We start from the raw sequence: 20,989 nt of genomic DNA on the forward strand, positions 1-20,989 counted from the left end.
TCATTCGAATTAGTGAAGATGAACATCGGCAGGAAACCTTCAACCTGGAACTTAAAAAAAAGCAAAGTTCTCAAGGATTGGATTGGTAGACTTTATACATTAAAGTCTACCAATCCAATTAACCAGCGCGGTGGACTATGGTCGAAACGCCTTTCATTTTGACCCATGTTCTCGAGTAAAGTAGTAATGGATTGTTGACTAAAGTGACCAGACGTCCTGTTTTGAACGGGACCGTCCCGTTTTCCGGTTGTCTGTCCCGGTGTCCCCAACATTAACCGCGGGACTCAAAAATGTCCCGTTTTTACGAAATGGCTTAAAAATTTGATCGGTCGGACCGCGTTTCATCGCGATACGCTCCGGCGTTCTGTCGATTGTCTAACAACAGGGTGGCGAGGGGAAAGGCGACAAGTTTGCGTTAAATTCTGATTCATAATTTTAGACATCTAATTATGAACCAAACTTATAAGGTCACGCATTAGACGATATTGTGTCGACCTGACCTGAGTTCGCCCTTATCACCATAGTAATAGGCACTATATTTGCAGTGCAAGTGTTTCGTGCGGCGTTTTTTTTTATTGATGAAAAGGGTGTTGTGGGGCGTACTCACTACTGTACTCCAATGCAAATTGGTGGCAGGTGTAGTTAAGTGGGCAAAACGAGGATTGTTTTCAAGGGCTCACAGCTCCTAAAGTCTGCTGTCGGTTTAGCGGTGTAACGTTTAATTACTGAACTCATACGACTACCGATCGCGTCAAATGTTGGTTAACTTTGTAGAATGGTTATGACCTATACAGCAGCGGGGTCTATGCACACTTTGGATTAGTTTAGATGTACTCAAGTCAATATTTGTTACCTATCATTAGGTACTATGTACTAAAATTTATATGACAGTAGGTGCTTCATGTATACATTTGTTTTAGTTTGCTACATATATTAAATTCATTAAGGTACATAACGTTCGGTACTAGAACTGAATCGTATAGGTAGTTATAATATGAAATAGTTTAAAGTTATCAACCATTAATAAAAATATTGATTCACATCACAATTAGACATAAAATACGGACAAAGGTACTACAAATAAATAAATACTTCAGTAAATAAAAATAACACCGCTAAATCTTACATATTTAACCCAATTATAACAATGAGCCACTTTTTACTCCCATTATTTATTCCAAATATAAACGGCTGAAGCAGAAAAATGATGTTAATTTTGTTACTGACATTGTTAATTTTGTTATCATAGCACTCATAGTTATAGCAAACGTAACAATTGTTTACAGTGTCAACATGTACACATTTAGTTCGTTAACTCTATGTTGATACATTTGTTAAATGTCAAAGTCGCATTCATGACAATTCATTGATGTCCGATTTGCTCGGTACGATTGATGAGAAGATTGATTAGACTATCATCCACTATGCTAGCCTGTCTAAGCTAGAACTTTTTCCAGACATCTTAGATTTATGGGGTTCCGTAAAAGTTAATTTCTAATACTACCGCTAACTGATAAATATGTCCTAAGTAAATCCCACAGTTTAGGAGATCCTTTTTTTTATAATATAGGAGTAGCAGACGAGCATGCAGTCCACCTGGTGGTAAGTGGCTACTGCCGCCCATGGACATTTGTAATCAACCCCAGATAGGATTAGATATTCCTGCCTGAGGTCAGCCACAAATGCGCTGCTACCCCAGAGGACTAAGCTGGAACGCCTCGGAGAAGTTTGTCTCTCTTACTGTAGTAAGTGGTGGTGTACCCTTCAAACCAGTACACAGCAGCGTTTAAGACTGTTGTAAAGAGGCAGAAATATATGTGGTGGTGGTGCCGCCGGAGTCGAATCACAAAGGGCTCTACCACCTATTAAATAATATTTTATTATTATATTTTTTATTTGGTCTATTTTGTCGGGTTTTGTTTACCTATTAAAAGTTATATAATTACTAGTTTTTGCCCGCGGCTTCGCCCGCGTTTAAAAGGAAATAATATGACATACTAACATACATAAAACTGAGAAAATTCGTAACTTCATTGGAATGGCAGTGGCGCCATCTGGCGAAAATTAATCGTACCAACTGTGAAACCTTCGTGGGCTCACAACAACTTTGCCAAATTTAACTTTGCTAAAGATCATCACTCGATCAAATGCATATTTGACAATTTAATTCTTACTAATATTACTAATATCGATTAAAATAATCGATTTTTTTGGTCCAAAAGAACGATTCTCCGATTAATCGATCTTAGATCGCCATTACTACTTCCCGTGAAATTTCCGGGATAAAAATTATCCTATGTCCTTTCTCGGGTCTCAGACTATCTTTGTACAAAATTTCATTAAAATCGGTTCAGTGGTTTAGGCGTGAAGAAGAGACAACCAGACAGACAGACAGACAGAGTTACTTTCGGATTTATAATATTAGTATGGATTAAATATTTTAATTCATAGGCTTTTTCTCAAAACTGTAACAGCTTTATTTTTATGAAAAATATATACAAAATGTGTGGTATAATTCCGAATTCAATAATGTTATTATTTAATTAAATACAAAATCGAAAAATTTAAGTAAACACTGTAAATACTATTCTAACAATTTATAATTAAAATATTTAGAGAGCTATTTACAAATGTCAAACTCGAAATAGCAAATAAAATACCCTCTATTTGTTTTAACGAAACAAACAAAACAGTCTTGCCGAAATACGTGAGAGTTTATCGCGTAAATTGTTTGCTAATAAACAATTAGTTCGTTACTTGATAAACGCTTAATGTTTACTGACAAATATTGTGCGTAAGACAATTACTTGTTAGAAATCATGCTTAATTCTAAAACAAAATCAGTCAAGTGAAAATTCGTTCATTAAAGTGAACTAAAACTAAACCCTAATAGAATAAAGAAAATGTATTATTAGGAAACTTGTCAGGAAATTATTTAAAACAACTTGTATAAAATGAGAACATTTCACTTTACTTCACTAAGTCTACAAAGTTACAAGTAAGCATACAAATTATAGATTCGACAACAAAAGTGGCAGAGTAACGTTCTTTACAACAATCGGAATACTGCCCGAAACATATCAGTGCCTTTTTATACGCCCATTTTTACTTAATACCCTCATTTGACAATTAAATGTTCTATCTTCTACTGTTGTTCCTAACAGTATGCTATTTGTTTCTTTAGAGTTGTATGCAGAGGTCATAGATTAGTAAAGATTACTCACTCCTAACCAGAAAATGTAACCAGTTTTGACAATTGAAGTTGTCACTGTCATCGATTTTAGTGTTTGAAAAATATTAAAAAAATGTAGTTTTTATATTATTCACGAATGAAACGATATTTCTCCGCACTTTTTCTTCGATTTCGTGTTTTTGCACCACTTAACTAAGCATATCGGCATAGTTCCGCGTAGATTACACCATGACAGCCATTAAATGGCTGACAGAACTGTCAGCCGTTTAAGCCATTTAATAGCTTCCTTCAATTACGAGGCGGTGATATATCCATACTTATCTATGGCAGAGGTATAGCTTGATATTTGAAGAGTTAGTGCAGTAGTTATAAACTTACTGATCTAATAGTTAAAAGTTCAATTGATAAAGTTAGCCAAGTAAGCAAAACTGAGGTAAGTTCTAAAGTAATTTTTATTTATTGCGAAATATATAGGTTATAATATCAAGACCAAGATCGAGATAAATTACAATATTTATCTCATTTTAAATCAAATCTCAACAAAGAGGCGACAAGATAATCCAATCATTTTTAATAACGACTGCTTCCGAGCCGTCACAGATAAATAAAACAAATTGGGCATAGAATTACGTAATTGACGGCCATCTTTCTTTTTCAGATTCATCCAGTGCGGTTTGAGTGAAAAGTGTCAGAATCGTAATATGACTTGACACTTTTGCGAGTTCGAAATTCAAATCTGACAGCGAACATGACGTGTCCATTTCGCCGCGCGTCCTCGCAACACCAGTTTGCAAATGGCGGCAGTTCCGGCGTGAAGAAGCCGGAGTTCAGGTCTCGTCAGTCCTCGGTGCACTTGACCGGCCATGATGAGGAGGAGGGGGAGAGTAATACCCTCACGCTGAAACATCTGAGCGAAGCGCTGAAACTACTAACTGCTCCATCGGTGAGTACTCATTGGATTACTTCTTCGTCGCCCAACTTACTCGGATTAACTTTAATTTTAATTAACTTATTATCAAGTAATGAATAACGAACTTGACGACTTTGACTTGTACTTATTCTTATTATTATAATGACGCTTCTACATTATCGACCATGTTAGATGACAGGCGAGAATTATTTGTTTGATGTATTCGCCCACGATCGTACATCGGTGTCAATTTTTCACATATCAAAGGGAATTCCCGGCATTTTTTGCGAATTTGCATACACGTGTCCACACGATCGCCAATTTATTTATACGATATAGAACCGAGCACCAGTCATTTTTTATTATTTTCACTATAACATTTACGTGGTTGCCGTTTGGATACAATACTGAAAAAAAAAACATTTTGCCGCGGCAATATTTTATCTTTAATATTAAACACAAGACAAATTGTTACTGACAGTTAAATATATGTTTACACAATAATTGCACAGATTATGGATATTTATGTAATTGACAATAAAACTCGACTATGTAGAGTTTGTAGAGCCATTAAAGGTTGACAAATATACTAAAAAAAACATCAAATCTGTAAATACTTAATTTGATCTTTTAGAATAAACTTATTTTTTAAGCATAGTAAGTTTATCTAAGGGCTCGTACAGAAAACTGCGATGCAACGCGATGCGAATTCTCAACGCAGAAAATTGCGACACGAATTGCTGCGATGCGATATCGTGCGGCATAGCGTCTCCCAGGGTGACCAACAACAACAACTGTGACGAAACATCGCAGGAATGCGCGATGCGAATCAATTCGCAAGTTCTTGCGATGCGTTGAGGAGCTCGCAAATTTTTACGATGCGACGACGCATCGCAGTTTTGTGTTTAAGCTCTAAGTTTCTCTAAAATATTTACATGGTATATTTGCTCCTTCATTCAATAATAAACCTACAACTATACTAACTAAAAAGCAAATAAAACTATACTAAATCTTTTATAACAGTTAAACATACATTCCAAGCAACGACTTAGCAAGTCAGCAATAAAAATCAAGGACAGAGAAAAAATGAAACGCTTTATTTGCCCTCACGTACAGTGCATAACCCACCTTATACCGTTTCCGACGATTGTAAACTCTCGTATGTGACGTTTTTCTTCGCATCTTTATAGCCCCATTAAAATTAAATGAGCCATCAAATCTTTTTGTTCAGCGCTTTATTGGACCACCTATGTATATATAATGGAACAAAAGTAGGTGTGTACTGTGTGGCATTGTATATAATAGTAAGAGGTAAATTTTATCTAAGACACATTGTATTACATTTTTTTACCAAGAGAAATTTACTCAGTACTCGTAGAAAATAAAACCAAAAGCTTATTTTTTTATTCATTGAGAGAGTTTTTACTATCTTAATTTTTGGAAAGAGAAAATTCTGCCCTTATTTCAGCAAGAGACATTCCGTGGCAGGAACTTTATCAGTTTCCACATGTTCTTTAAATATCATGTGGTTCGATTCCGTAGGCACTATCGATACACCTAACTCTCCTTTTAACAGTGTTAAAAGCGCAGCTGTCTCCTGGTTTGATAGGTATATGAGGCATTTTAACTTACTCGTAGTCCTAAAATAATTTCTGCGTTAGTAAAGGCTTTATAAAAAATTCTTTTTTGTTAGTTATGACACTATTTTTTCGGTATCTGGTCTAACTGATGCATGTAACCAAACGGGAATTTAGTAGTAAAACCTCCTACACTAAACCTTGAATTAGAACTCAACTCTACGATACAGCTTTTATAAGTCATTATAGACGGTGTGACGGTAGCACCGCACTCAAAACACGAATACTTATACCACCTTGATAGTTTGGTTTTTAGTTTACGTAAAGTTTTATCTGATTTCGAGTCACTCAACTCTGACAAAAGCAGTAGGACTTTAAGAGTGATAACATCTTCTAATGACGCTAAACACGCAACTTTTATACTAATTTACCGAAGTAGTGTTGAGCCAGAATGTTTTATTTTTTATTTATTTTATATATAGGAGTCGCAGACGAGCATTCAGTCCACCTGATGGTAACTAGCTACTGACACCCACGGACATCTGTGACCTACCCCAGATAAGATTCCTACCTGAGATTGGCCACAGACGCGCGGCTACCCCTGAATGCCTAGGAAAAGTATGTCTTCCTTACCACACCTTTCAAACTTTAACCTTCAATTCTACCACCTTTATATTAAATGTCGGTTGCATATATAACATTAACCTTGCAGAGCTTAGAATATTTGCATAATGGACCTAAGCAGTATAATTCCATTATTATTCTAGTAGTCTAGAATACCTACTATTAATGATAATGCCTAATAATTAATACTATCCTTATATATGTAAAACCTTTTGAATTACAAAATTTATAAAAATAAAATTTATTCGAGTTTGGGAGCATACCGGTTACACCTTTAACTATGTATTATGATCTAATTTATGTATTATGCCCCTTAGTGGCAACTGTCGACGACAATAGTCATAATACATAAACTGTCGCTCGTGTATTATGCCCCTAGTGGTCAAATCGTATCTGATACTCTCAAACCACTGCCGCGATAACATGACACTAATTGCCTTGGTTTAAGCAAAACTCGCAGTGACAGTGTTTGCGCTATTGTGGTCTGGTTTGAAGGGTGTGGTAAGACTTAATTATATGAGGCGTCCCAGCGCGGCCTTTAGGGGTGGCAACCCATCTGTGACCGAATTAAATACGACTACTGTTCTATTTTTAGCTGACAAATACTACTTTATTAACATTCTTTGGGAAGTAATGAAACTAAGTAAAATAACGGAACAAATAATCGTTTGCCTGTTGAAATTTGAGTCAAAAAAAGATAACAATAAAATTCTTAGTGCAATAAAAATCTTTTGCGGCAATACACTTACGGTTCTCACATGTTCCTTCCTCAGTTTATTTCGTAGCCAGTTTTATATTTACTAATAACACTTAAAAAGACAATGTCATACAATGGAAGCATTTAACCACGATAAAAATAAACGCTAAAAGATAACAATAAAACGTATGGCGCCAGAAAATCTTTTGGGCAATATTGTTAGGACCCTTATGTCTCTGTTTATTTCGTCGGCTGTTTTGTATTTACTTAACCACCAAGCAATGAACTGTGGAATCGCGTACCGAATACAACAGAACAGGATTTCTGTCGATAAATATTTAAACAGGACTGTATTGATTTCATTAGAAACCTTATGATTATATTATTCATGAAGTACGAGTATATAAGTTTTGATAAAATATTTTTATGGGATGTAATTTGTAATTTTAATATAAAAAATAGTTGGTTATCATTTAATTGTTAACAATGGACATGCATAACCAACTCAAAATACAAGAGGATATCTGTTATTATGTACAAAATTTAATTTAAATACGCGGGCGTGTATGCCAACGCAACAACAGGCAACGAAGAAAAAGTAAGAAACTATGGTAGTAAAGAATAATATTATTATATCACATACATTTCTTGTTTGAGATATAAGAAATGTTATAAATATACCCGTGGAGTATAAATATGACTTATTTATCTTTTGTTATTTTGGAACAAATATTTTCTTAACAAACAACAGTGTTTCAGTGATGTCATGTTATTTTTTATCCTTTCTTTGTCATGTAAGCAGACTTGTACCACGTATTTATTTTATGAAAACTGTGTGGCATATCTTCTAGCATATTCAATAGATATAAGTTATCATATGTTTCCTTGAGTCCTATGGTTTTAATGGATAATTTCAAATGATTCTTGAAGCGACTATTTTCCGGGAATCCGGGAAGTTGTTTCCTTTCTTGATATCAATATTTTTACTATGTGATGACTACAGTAGATGAATACTTATTAGGGAGCCGTTTCTTCTTACATTCTAAAGATATTACGATGCATTTTTCCAATACATCTTGTATTACGTGTACGAGTTATTTTGGAAATTGAAATATATTTCATTATTTTAGGAATAATCATGTTCACTAATAACTTAAAGGCCGATGTTCGTAGAGCGACATATCCACGGCACTAAATGATTTCGAGTTACGTCACGTTATCGCCACGTCGAAGGTCGACGCAAACGTGACGGTACGCTCCCGAGACGAGGTCGGGACGGGAATGTGAATGATGTAGGTTGTTTGGTATATTTCTAATATTATGAGATAGTATTACGTCATCGCTCTTGACCTATTTATCCTTGTGATAAATGATCTATGACTCAAAGGATATAAGTATATGGAGATTGTGATGGGAATTGATAGACTAGGAAATGTGGGCGTTAGAAATATATTGCTTCTAAGTCATATTTTTCGTGTAAAAATATGAAAATAATCTGATTAACTTTAAACATTGTATTGATAAAACTGGACAGTAATTAAGCGTGTGCAAACAGTCAAACTTACAATGTAGAGATTGAAATGAGTGACTAAAATCTTCGTGCAAAAATACGATATGCTTTTAGTGAAAGATAGTTAAAATGATGAATTTTATGCATAAAAGATTCATAATGAAAAATTAAATTAGAAACATATGGTATGAATTGGATCCGAGGCAAAATTAACCAAAAGATGAATGATTAATTTATACCTCCTACGTTGAAGACTCAGGTGTTAACTCTTGATAATACCGGAAATATAAACATCGAGGTGAGACATCCATTTTACGTTCCATTGTATCGTTCCACGCAGAATATTAAATTCGACGCTGTAAGCAATCTTCACTTTATCCACAATTTATAACCAAGCTCAGCTCTACATTGGCATGATCCAAGCAATAACTTGTTCCAAGATACCGTTATACCAGCTCACTCAGGCCATGCCTGAAAATTTAATTCAAACAAGATTAAAGCGAAAATCGTTAAAGCTGAATCCCAAACTTTGTTATCTTCCGTTAAAGTATATTTATTTTAACTAGAATTAACTTGAGTTGTCAATATGAATTTGAAAATAGAACTTACAAATAATAAATACTTTACAAATACATTTTCAAATGAAGTCCTGAATAAATAAGTGAAGGTTTATTTTGCAAAAAAAAAAAAGATGATAAAAAGCGTAATAATGTCGGTATTAATTATATCTTACGGGCAATATGAATGATTCTAAATCATATCGGGCAATATAAAAAAAAAAACTGAGCATTTAATATTTATTATTTATCCGTATGAATAATGCTTAATAATGTCACAATTTTAAGGAATTTGGTATTAAAAAATCTAAATACATATTTCATAAAAAGCAAAAACCTAAGTGTAGTAATAAAATGAAATTAAGCGATGGATGTTGAACACAATCTCTATAAAAAGGCCCTTTGTCGTGAAAAACCAATGCTGCTTCTTTTTACTTTTAGCCTTACTTGTGATGTAGTTCGGCTTTTTATACTTTAAATTATGTTTTTGTTTTGCCAAAAGCCAAAATGCGCATAGACTCGTTACGCCTAGAGCGTAGAGAGCTCAGAAAAGCTGCATTCAAAATTTCTTTGTGTCATCATCGACCCATTATTGTCCCACTGCTGGGAACAGGTCTCCTCTCAGAATGAGAAGGATTAGGCCATAGTCTACCGCGATGGCTAAGTGCTATTTAAAAAACTTCACATACCTTTGATTTTTTTTTGAGATTCCCCGGGTATGCAGGTCTCCTTGCGATATTTTCACTGCTGTCACTGCTTTTTTAGCTTATTTTTAAGCCTAAAGTTTCGATTAAAACGCATCTATGATCAAGTCGAAATATTCTTATCTTATGCCAATTATTATCGGTTGGGATTGTCAAGTGATCTACACACCTATTAATAATTTCTTAATACCAAAAACATCAACAGCTTCATTCATCACCAAGCTGTTTCAAGACTATAAACTTAAGTATGTACATTGTAATATCTAAGTTTCATATACGCCGCAAGCCGCTAATAAGCTTACATTCATGCGGGAACTCGGCAACTTCTGATTGGTTCGCAACTTCGTAACAACCACCTGACGCTGTAACCCCTGGGGTCACTTACAAGTTTAATTGGGAGACAAAGCTTATGCCGTTTTTGGTGGTTTATTAATTTCTGTCGTATATTTTTCTAACCTACATCCAGCTTTTAAATCTTTACCCGAAATCTTTCGTGAAGGTTTAAGATTTTTTTTACAATATTGTGTTAATATGATATGTCTCGTGATCATAACCTATGCGAAGTTAGCTTTAAACTGGTTTAGAACTGGATGGGTATCGGATAATCATCATTTGGTTAACATACATGCAGACTTATTAAGCATTGTAAGTTTAAAAACATCCGATTGGTCACTCAAAATCTGCATTAGGTGGGATACGACCTCAGAAATGATATAAATTAAGATTTCAGCTCGATTAAAAATATGACTTAGTTTTCTTAGTCCATTTAAATTCGATCATACACTATAACAATATACTATAATACATTTTTTCCACATATTTCAGTAATTATTTTTTATACAGCAACATTGGTTGTTTTCATAACACTGTATGAACTATACATTTTCAAAGAAATCCGCTTAAGCTTGGTTCTATTTTTACATGAAACCATCCATCAAACAAGAAGTACTTACAAAAGCATTGGAAGCATCAACAACGCTTTGTGTATACGGCGGCGAGCCAAACGCTTCATCATATATGTTGATCTACGTTTTATCGTCTCATCTTTCAAAGGTAGAAACCCTTTGTACAAGGCACAGTTGTTCTTAGTAACGACAGTGCTTCAATTATTGTGGTTCGGTCTCAAAATGTGTGGAAAATATGTGTCCGAGTTGTTCTATCTAAGATCTTAGGGACAATTTGTACTCGGTTACGGTGGGTAATATTTTTCGAATTTATGTATGTCTCATGCTTTGGCGAGTTCTGCATCCAAAACGGCTTGGCGGATTTTAACATGAGGTGTCGTTGGATTCGCCTAAATAGTGGGAGTGACACGGGCAATTTTCTTAAGCGGTCGGGTTTTTTTTTGTTTTTTATAATGATTCTTAAGTGTTTTGTATCTTTGTTATCATCTCTTAACAATGCTTTCTTCATTCATAATCACTGTGGTGGTTCGAAGTGTTTGCGTTGACGGTGTTGACGCGCGAATACTCCGATTCTATCCTTCATATATTGAGGTTTTTATGTTTACAAACTCGTAACGACTAGTACGATTCTTAATTTTAATTCATTTCATGAAGTTTTAGATAATTTCCATGATTTCGCTCGATGGAACGTTTCGTTCTATCCGATTTCTCTTGTGCGCTTGTTGGAATATGATTTTTTGACATGTGTCACATGTCATGATATTCGGGACAGGATCGGATAGATGGGAGCGGATAGGAAACGTTCTGAAATTGATACACGTTACATCCAATTATAGATCAAGATTATAAATATTTGTGTTAATTACACGTTTTTCTGCCCTATTTTAACATTGTTAAGTTGCGTTGTTATATTTTGCGTTATAGGGTAATGTGCTGTTTGTGTTTCACCTTATGTTAAAGAATCGGCTCACTGCTGTACACACCGGACGCACGTCCATCTTACACCACAGCTTCCAACCAAATGAGGCCCCCCCTCATGCCCTGCTCATACCATACCATTGTTCAGGGCGTGTGACACGTGAGACGACAGAACCTTTATATTACTTCTCATACTACAGGTAAGCAGGGCAAAGCAGTCAAAATTATACGAGGCACTCTAATTTAATCCACAGGGGTAAACATTTGTATTCAGGTAGAATCCCGAACTCACCTATTAGGTAGTTCCACTACTAGTAGTATGTTTAGTGCTTCCACTAATAACAAACTTTTTATATATTTATGCCTGAAAGTAGTCAAAGTCCCCTATGGATATTTGCTGTGGATATTTGCAACACTTGCGGAGTTGCCAATGCATCGCCGGCTTTTAAGGAGAGCTGTTTCTGCACCTTTGAAACTTTAATCAACTCTAAAAGCCAATGCTTACATAACATAACTGATGTTGCCTTTGAAGACTAACTGAGAATCTCTTTAATTACTGTCTTCCTCTAACCCCTTTCAATCTACACACACCACCTATATTTCATTCAGGTCTATAGTAAAATATCTTCTAATTACTCTAAAAGCTTACGAACTATCTTCAATGTCAATTTAAGGAAGGAATGGCTGCGGAGTTTCGATCAATATCCGCATCGAGATTTCGAAGATGTGACTCCTTACGCTTCCACTAAGATCTTTATGTTACGGGAGATGTTTTCTAAGCAAGATTACTAATAGACAAATATAGAGGTTTCTTGTTAGTAATCAGTGCGGTTGTAACTTTAAATCATTGTATTGAAGGAATTATTTTGGGTTGGTAATTAATTCGTTAAACTTGAAGTTAAATTTGGATTGACATTCCATTGGGATTTTAAGCGTTGGTACCGACCTCAATAAGAAATAAAATATAAAATGAATGAAACAAAACATTTTTCCCAAAATACACTTCAACATTTGTTTTATAAATATAAATTTGAACTGATACGTGAATTGTTTGAATGTGCTAAATTTTGTAAGTAGCAGTCCCATGAAACATGCGCATAGTAATACATATATAGATACGATATGGCTAAATAAAACAGCCGGGAACAACTTACAATAAAGGTAGACGTTATTGTGTGAACTTAAAAATTACAAAGGGATACCATCTTCGGGCGCTGATCAATAATATAGCCAGAACTTACTTACACAGAATTAAATATGGTTTACCTCAAATGCTATAAATTTTATTCAAAATTGATTGATGATTCACGCCTCAAGTTTCCCAAGCATTCCGTAATAATATTGCATTGTTCCGTCTCACATATGCGAAATTTCAGCTCAATCGAGCACTGGAAAGTGGGTCGAATATAACTTGCAAGTTTCATTAGTCAGATAGCGGCAAGATGAACTAAATAGCTGGTAAATTTCGGTCTGAAACCTGTTGATGTGAATAAAACATATATGGATAAAACAACTTCTTAACTCATTAACACCCACACTAGGATTTTTCATATTCGGATGCCATAGACACACAAAGACACAAACACTCAGATATACGCCTAATTGGAAGGAGATACAGTTTCAATCACCAACAGCAAACGAACATGCAGTCCACCTGATGGTAAGTGGCTATTCGATGATAAGATTCATACCTGAGATTAGCCATAGACGCGTTACTACTCCTTTTTACATCCAGAAAGCCTGCATGGGTTCCTTAGCCGCGGGGAAAGCAAAAGGGTATGCTGGTCTCCTATAGCTAAAACCCCACGGACTTCTACTGGACAGTCTTTGATAAGATAACGGGTACGCGTACGTACGTAAGCAGTGATAGCCTAGTGGTTAAGAAACTCGGCCTCTCGATCGAGGGGTCCGAGGTTCAAATCCCAGTCACCTCTGATTTTTTAAAAATATGCGCTTATTAAAAATTAATTATCACTTGCTAAACGGTGAAGGAAAACATCGTGAGGAAACCTGCAAACCTGAGAGATTTATTAAAAAAAAAAAAGATTCTCTAATGTATGTGAAGTCTACCAATACGCACTTGGCCAGCGCGGTGGACTATGGCCTAATCCTACTCATTGTGAGAGGAGATCCGTGCCCAGCAGTGGGGCAGTAATGGTGTACGTACGTAATAGTACTTGTCTAAAGTCACGCATTGCTTACGAAATTGTATTATCAGTGACAAAATTATCATAATACTCGTACTTTCGAAGCCATCAATAAACTCCAAAGCTCTAAAATTTTAACTAAATATTTCGACCTTTACCAATGTCGAGAGAATATGAGTTATGTTATTATATTTAGAATTATAAACATTACCGCAACTTCTGGCCGATTACGAAAGTAATTTTTAACTAGTTCATCCGTACACAACTCATCTTATAATGATTTATTAATAACATTTCGCGATAACATAAACAGATTTACTCAGAAATAGCCAAGATTTTTAAAATTAGCGGATAGCGTAATAACTGCGGTTTAAGTTTTAAATATTTATCGGTAACTCTAAATATTTGTCGGTTAAAATTGTCTATATTACTTCCTGTAATACTTTACTTTTTTGAGTAAAAGTCCCGTCTATATCAATTGATTTGTGTATAAGATTAATACAGGACGGCGCAAAATTAATCATCCTATTTTGGTTTTGATGTTTTTTTTTTATTATATAGGAGTAGCAGACGAGCATGCAGTCCACCTGATGGTATGTGGCTACTGCCGCCCATGGACATCTGTAATCAATCTCATATAGGATTAGATATTCCTACCCGAGGTCGACCACAGATGCGTCGCTACCCCTGAGGATTAAGCTGGAACGCCTCGGAAAAGTCTGTCTCCCTTACCACACCCTTCAAACCGGAACACAGCAGCGCCTAACACTGCTTTTATTAGATAGAAATAGGTGTGGCGGTGGTGCCGCCGGAGTCGAATCACAACCACTACCACCACCTCCACCTTTGAATAACTATTGTACTGAATAAAAAAAGTGATTTTGAGTAATAGAAATCTTTATCAAGACCTGTAACTTTTTCAGGTAACTGTCAAGTGTAACTGAATATTCGACTGGAATGCGAAGTGTTATCGACGGAAATCTTAAGGAAAGTTGCAGAAAATCGGGCGCAAATTTGTGTCAACGCTGGTGGAAGACACTTGACAAATGACAGATATCATATTTTCTAATTAGCAAAAAAGAAGTTACAGGTCCTGGTAAAGATTTCTATTACTCAAAATCACTTCTTTATCAGTACAAAATATATTCAAAAACAAAATAGGATGATTAATTTTGCGCCACCTTATATATACATAGACAAGTACACACATTTTGTGAAAAAAAAAACGCTTTCTACACTCACAGCCCCACACTAGGATTCCCTGTATCGTGGGTGCTATGGACACACACACAGACAAATACACAAACACCCAGACCCAGAAACAGAAATTCATCATTTAGAAATCTGTCTGGCCGGGGATCGAACCCGGGACCCCTTGCGCGTCAGACCGGCATGGTGACCGCTCCGCCACGCGGGTCGTCATTTTGTGAAAGGTTATGTTTTGTTATCATATGATAACATTTTTTTTTTTTTTTTTTTTTACAATATAAGAGTAGCAGACGAGCATGCAGTCCACTTGATGGTAAGTGGCTACTGCCGCCCATGGACATCTGTAATCAACCCCAGATAGGATTAGATATTCCTACCTGAGGTCGGCCACAGATGCGCCGCTACCCCTGAGGACTAAGCTGGAACGCCTCGGAAAAGTCTGTCTCCCTTACCACACCCTTCAAACCGGAACACAGCAGCGCCTAGCACTGCTGTTATAAGGCAGAAATAGGTGTGGCGGTGGTGCCGCCGGAGTCGAACCACAAAGGGTTCTACCACCGTCAATCATATTAAATGATTTCAAATCATACGTCTACATTGGGTGGATTGATATAACTCGAACTACGAGCGATAATTAATAACTAATCTTTAACATTTTAGCTTATCAAAGATCAAAATTTTACAAATTTTTAATTCTATAAAGCAAAAAATCGATATTGTCTATTAGAAGTTGTCTAATCTTGTTCTTTGGTTTTCATTATTATGAATACGGGTGTTAATGGTTTATTTTATTATCTTCATTATAAGCTTAAACAGGAAATATGGCAATAATTTCTATATTGCAAACCTACTCGAATATTTATTTGTATAGAATATTTTTCGCATTCCTACCCTTAACGTTAAGGAATCTCTATATGATAATAAAAATAACTTTCATGGGAATTTCCGAGCTTCGGAGTGGAATAGTTTATTAGATTCGGTCTAGTACTTTTCTAGGCTATCTCTGATATTTACCAGACCTTTCCGAGTCATTTTCATAATACCTAGACTTTAGAGAAATACATATTTTGCGGATGCGAACTTATTTATTTTTAAGGTGGTATTCTCAGTCCAGAAGAGTGGTAAGGCATCGGTTTCAGGTTAAAACCATGTTGATTATGGTGTTTTAGATAGCTATGGACAGTAGTGACCACTTTCCATTAGTTGGACAGTAGATTCGAATTTTTGTAAAAAAAAATGTGAGCCGTCACGGGACGCCTGGCAGATGTGAAACATCGACATTATTTTGTAAAAGTAATATGCAGAAAAGAACATATTGTGATAGGAACTAAATATGTCATAATGATAAAATAAAATATTACGATTTTTTTTCAGATAACGATGACTATTTATTAAATAAACATTTATTTTCATTAAATACAAAAATTTACGAATTTATTTTAAATCTTGACTACTTAATTCGTTTAATCAGTGACTTCGGTAATAGTTATTGCGCATGGCGACGCGTCGCCACACCGTACACACTACTGCATATAGACTGTATATATATACCATCGTATAGCGTGGCGGCATATATGTATAGCGCGGCATGCGTCGCCACGCCAGAAATCGGTTTTACGTGCGGCTATAGATGTTTCACATCAAAAATATATAAGTGTTAAAAGAAGCTTAAATAAAAATTAGTATATTCTGGTACTATTAGATTTACAAAATCTTACATAACATTAATAGTATGTCTTGTGTTTAACTGATCTTGGTGACGTCCAGTTTCAATAATAATATTTTGTGACCCCTGTGATGATTGTTGGGTTCTGAAATATTTATAAAAAATGTGTTATTAAAATATACAGAAAAAAATAAATTGGCTCCAATATATTAGTAAACTCAAGAATCTTAGCTAGTTATTTCAATATATTACTAAAATCGTAAATTATAAGTATCAATAATGAATGTTTCACAATAAATGCCACTATGATTAGAAAAATTAATTAATTTTTTAATGTTCATATTTATAACAAATAAGAAAAAACTTTCGTGCGCTGCACGCCATCAGCTGATTTTGAAATACAATTCTGTCAGTCTTAATAAATTTATTATCTGAGAAGAATGACATTAAAATTAATTAATAATTTAAAAACATTGTATGCAATGATTTTTATGTGAATTTTAATCTACCAAGATAGTAGATTTTACATTTGCTGGCGCTCAAAACACACCAAATATACGCGTGCTTAATGCACAGATAAATGCATACTTTAATTATAAAAAAATAATTAACTTACTGATGACTTGATGGTGTGTCATAGTGTGATTTTGCTTTCTTTGCAGAAGGCTGATCACTTTCACTCTCTAAATTATCACGGTCAGACATTTTATTATCAGAAAAATAAGCGGGCAATACTTAAAACATACAAAATACGTCAAGTGGTGTAAAACGAGTTAAAACGACTCCAGTCGCTCTCGCGCGGCGTAGTAATACACACGAATGTCACTGAACACGTTAAACGTCATTATTTTGAATTTTAAGCCTCAAAATGCCTTCTTGTGCAATGCATAAATGCAAAAATTATGCTCGAAAAAGAAACAAGATTCATGGAATCACCTATCACACGTAAATGAAGAGAAATTATTAAATTTTGTTTATTTTTCGTGTTCGATCCGCCATGATTACGTGAGTAACCAGAAAGAGACAAAGTATGTTTTTGTCAATGAAAGTGATAAAGACGCAAAATGCATGACCATGCATTTTGCGTCTTTATCACTTTCATTGACAAAAACTTTCATTGATTGAATTGAACTGTCATAGATCAATGAAAAAATTTTCATTGATATATGACCATAGATCAACAGAACAGAAGTGACATTTTATTGAAGCTCACGATGTTCATACGTGTATGTTATAGTTTAAGATCCCACTGCTTAATTTTTAAATTAGTGTGTTTTAGTCAAAATATAACTTTTTATAGTTTATTTTAATAAAATAAAATCGATATATGGGAAATTCTGTATCCTAATCTCTAAATTTTCTTCGATATCTGTGGTAAATAATAAAAAATATTACCATAAAATTTACATAGGATAGTATACGGTATTTTAAAATTTCTTTAATTGAATAAATTAACCTAAACATAATTTAATAAACAATCTTTGTATAGCCAGAAATTAATCCTCAAAAAGACCACGGTAAGATTATATAAAATTCGCATGTCACGATGTTAGTTACTGTACTCCTGCGAAACGCTCTTACTGATTTTCATCAAAATTTATATGCATATTCAGTAAGTCTGAGAATTGGCTACTATCTATCTATTTTTCATATCTCTTAAGTGATAAGGGTTGTTCACCCTTAACATTTTTTTTATTTATATGGCAACACAATGTTTGCTGGGTCAGCTAGTACATTTATAAAATGTACACAACTTTGCAATTAATGGTCGTGTGTAAAATAAAACTGAAAATAATAAACATAAATTAGTAAAGATACTTCGCCGCCTTGAAATTGAATGAAGCCACAAACGGCTTATTAGTAAGTTTTTTTTGAATTCTTGACAAATAAAAACATTTTTAGAGAAAATTTACAAATAAATAACTAATACTGCGTAATTTACATAATAGATAAATAATTATTTCAAATATTTTAGGGACATTTTAGCACGGAGACGTGGCAAAACTTTTTTACGAAACTATTTCAATTCTCAAAACTGGGTACATTTTCTTGTTAGGAGTGAGTAATCTTTACTAATATACGATAATAAATATAAACAATTTTTAAATCGTATATTTTAAACCAGTCGATACATCTGTATAGATACATTCTTTCATCAAATTATATATTTATATAATAATAATTTATTTAGTTAAACTGTACTATAACATTTCTACGTAAACGATGTACTAAAACTATTATCGACAGTTCTGGACATTTTTTACCTTCTGTTCCATTATTTCATTGTCTTTGACAAGCATGAGTATCAATGAGAAATATACGTCCATACGTCCCGTTTTTAACGGGACAGTCCCTTTTTTCGATGCTTCGTGCCGTTGTCTCCGAAATGAACCGTTGCCATTGTCAATTAAGTAACAGTAAATATTATAATTGTGAAAAAAACATGGGGTGCTCCATTTATCAGTTTTCATAAAGCGCCCCACATTTTTTGCACAATTATACTATTTACTTTTCCTTAAATGATTCCTAGATTGAAAATTATTTTCTACTTTTTAGTTAATTTTATCATAAAAGCGTGTTTTTTATTATTTCTAACTATATTTTTTCAAGTAAAAAAATGTGAGCCGTCACGGGACGCCTGGCAGATGTGAAATATCGACATTATTTTGTAAAAGTAATATGCAGAAAAGAACATATTGTGATAGGAACTAAATATGTCATAATGATAAAATAAAATATTACGATTTTTTCCAGATAACGATGACTATTTATTGAATTCGATTGCGCATGGCGACGCGTCGCCACACCGTACGCACTACTGCATATAGACTGTATATATATACCGGCATGCGTCGCCACGCCAGAAATCGGTTTTACGTGCGGCTATAGATGTTTCACATCAAAAGTATTTGACATAAAAAATCGATGTCCCGTTTTGACTGAAGTAATCATTGGTCACTATATTCCATGGTCAATATTTACGTTTGCGTACACTTGAAACGCAAGGTCAAACACTAGTTGTCTTTTTTTATCACATTGTTCTAATAGCTCTGTCCCTTATAGAACATTTGTCTATGTAGTTAAAGGTAATCGTCGCCACGCCAGAAATCTTTTTTACGTGCGGCTATAGATGTTTCACATCAAAAACATACTAAACGGTATGTAAACTCGAGTAATATATAAAACTCGAGTGATATCTTAATGTCTAAGATGTTTACAATGTTGATACTGATAATTGTGATACATTAAATTATTATTACTTAGCGAACGAAAGAAAATATCGCTAGGAAAGCTAAACGACTGAGAGTAGTTTAAAAAAGTTCTCAAAGGTTTGTGAACTCTACCAAAAAGTACGCCGTTCGACTATGCCCTAAATTTCTCTCATAGCCCTCTCATACTTAGAGGGTATTGTCCAATAGTGGGACAATAAAAGGTGACGACGACGTAAGACTGTACCCAGCAGTGGGACACTAATGTGTTCACGGCAACGTAATTTAAATAATAATAATAATAAACGTTTTCTAAACTCACAGCCCCATGATAAGGACACACACAGAGACAAATACTCAAACACCCAGGCACAGAAAAATAAAATTCATCATTTACATTTCTGTTTGGCCGGGGATCAAACCCGGGACCCTCTGCGCGGCAGACCGGTATGATGACTTCACTGCCACGCGGGTCGTCATATTAAGATATATTTACTATATTCGTGTGATACGGAAATTTATCACACATATCACATATTCATTCCACTCGTTCCAATTCAGTCGTCTGGTTGCAAATTTCGCTTCTGATGAATCACACGGAGCCTTTGAGAGATATCTATTCAAATGCCACAAGATGAATTTCATGATACCACATTTGTAGCTCATTCATCGTACAGTTCTATACAAGTGTATTGTATGTATGTATGAGAAATTATCGTACTTCGTATACGTTTTGTATGTGTGAGAACTTATTCATTTGCGTATTCCAGGTAGTGTTTTGATAAATTATATTTTAATGGGCTTAATGGAATGGTTGAATGGTGAAGAATGGTTTGATGGATTTTGTGACAAATATGCTATTTATGCGTGATAGTAAATTATAAGGGAGGAGACATACGTGCGACAGTGCGACAATACGCGCAGATGGTCGCCGACCGTCGCTTGCTTTTCGACAGTGGAATACGGCAATAGTTGACAGCAGTTGCCGGAGCAAGCTGCTCTTGTATTCGAGCTCTTATGAGGCTTAATACCATGTATAAAATTACATTTTAATGGTACCGAGAACTTTATCAGCAATATCGTCAGCGCTGATTTGTTGCTGCAATATGTTGTATGTTATTGAGCAATCTAACCGCTTAGATAGCGAACGCGGTGGTAACCTA

General features: G+C 34.8%; 1 protein-coding gene across 1 annotated transcript in view; it reads left to right on the top strand.

Moving 5' to 3' along the window:
* Nucleotides 1-20,989, top strand: part of Gycalpha99B (guanylate cyclase 1 soluble subunit alpha 2) — a 130,236-nt gene that overhangs the window by 44,992 nt on the left and 64,255 nt on the right. Inside the window, exon 2 of the mRNA XM_073089532.1 lies at nt 3,852-4,136. Within this exon, the coding sequence (XP_072945633.1) occupies nt 3,942-4,136 (195 nt within the window). The 5' untranslated portion in view covers nt 3,852-3,941. The remainder of the gene's footprint in view (nt 1-3,851; nt 4,137-20,989) is intronic.

The sequence above is a fragment of the Epargyreus clarus genome, unplaced genomic scaffold (genome assembly GCF_041222505.1).
Source record: "Epargyreus clarus isolate Ecla_fem2 unplaced genomic scaffold, WU_Ecla_fem_2.2 ptg000029l, whole genome shotgun sequence".
Taxonomy (NCBI): domain Eukaryota; kingdom Metazoa; phylum Arthropoda; class Insecta; order Lepidoptera; family Hesperiidae; genus Epargyreus; species Epargyreus clarus.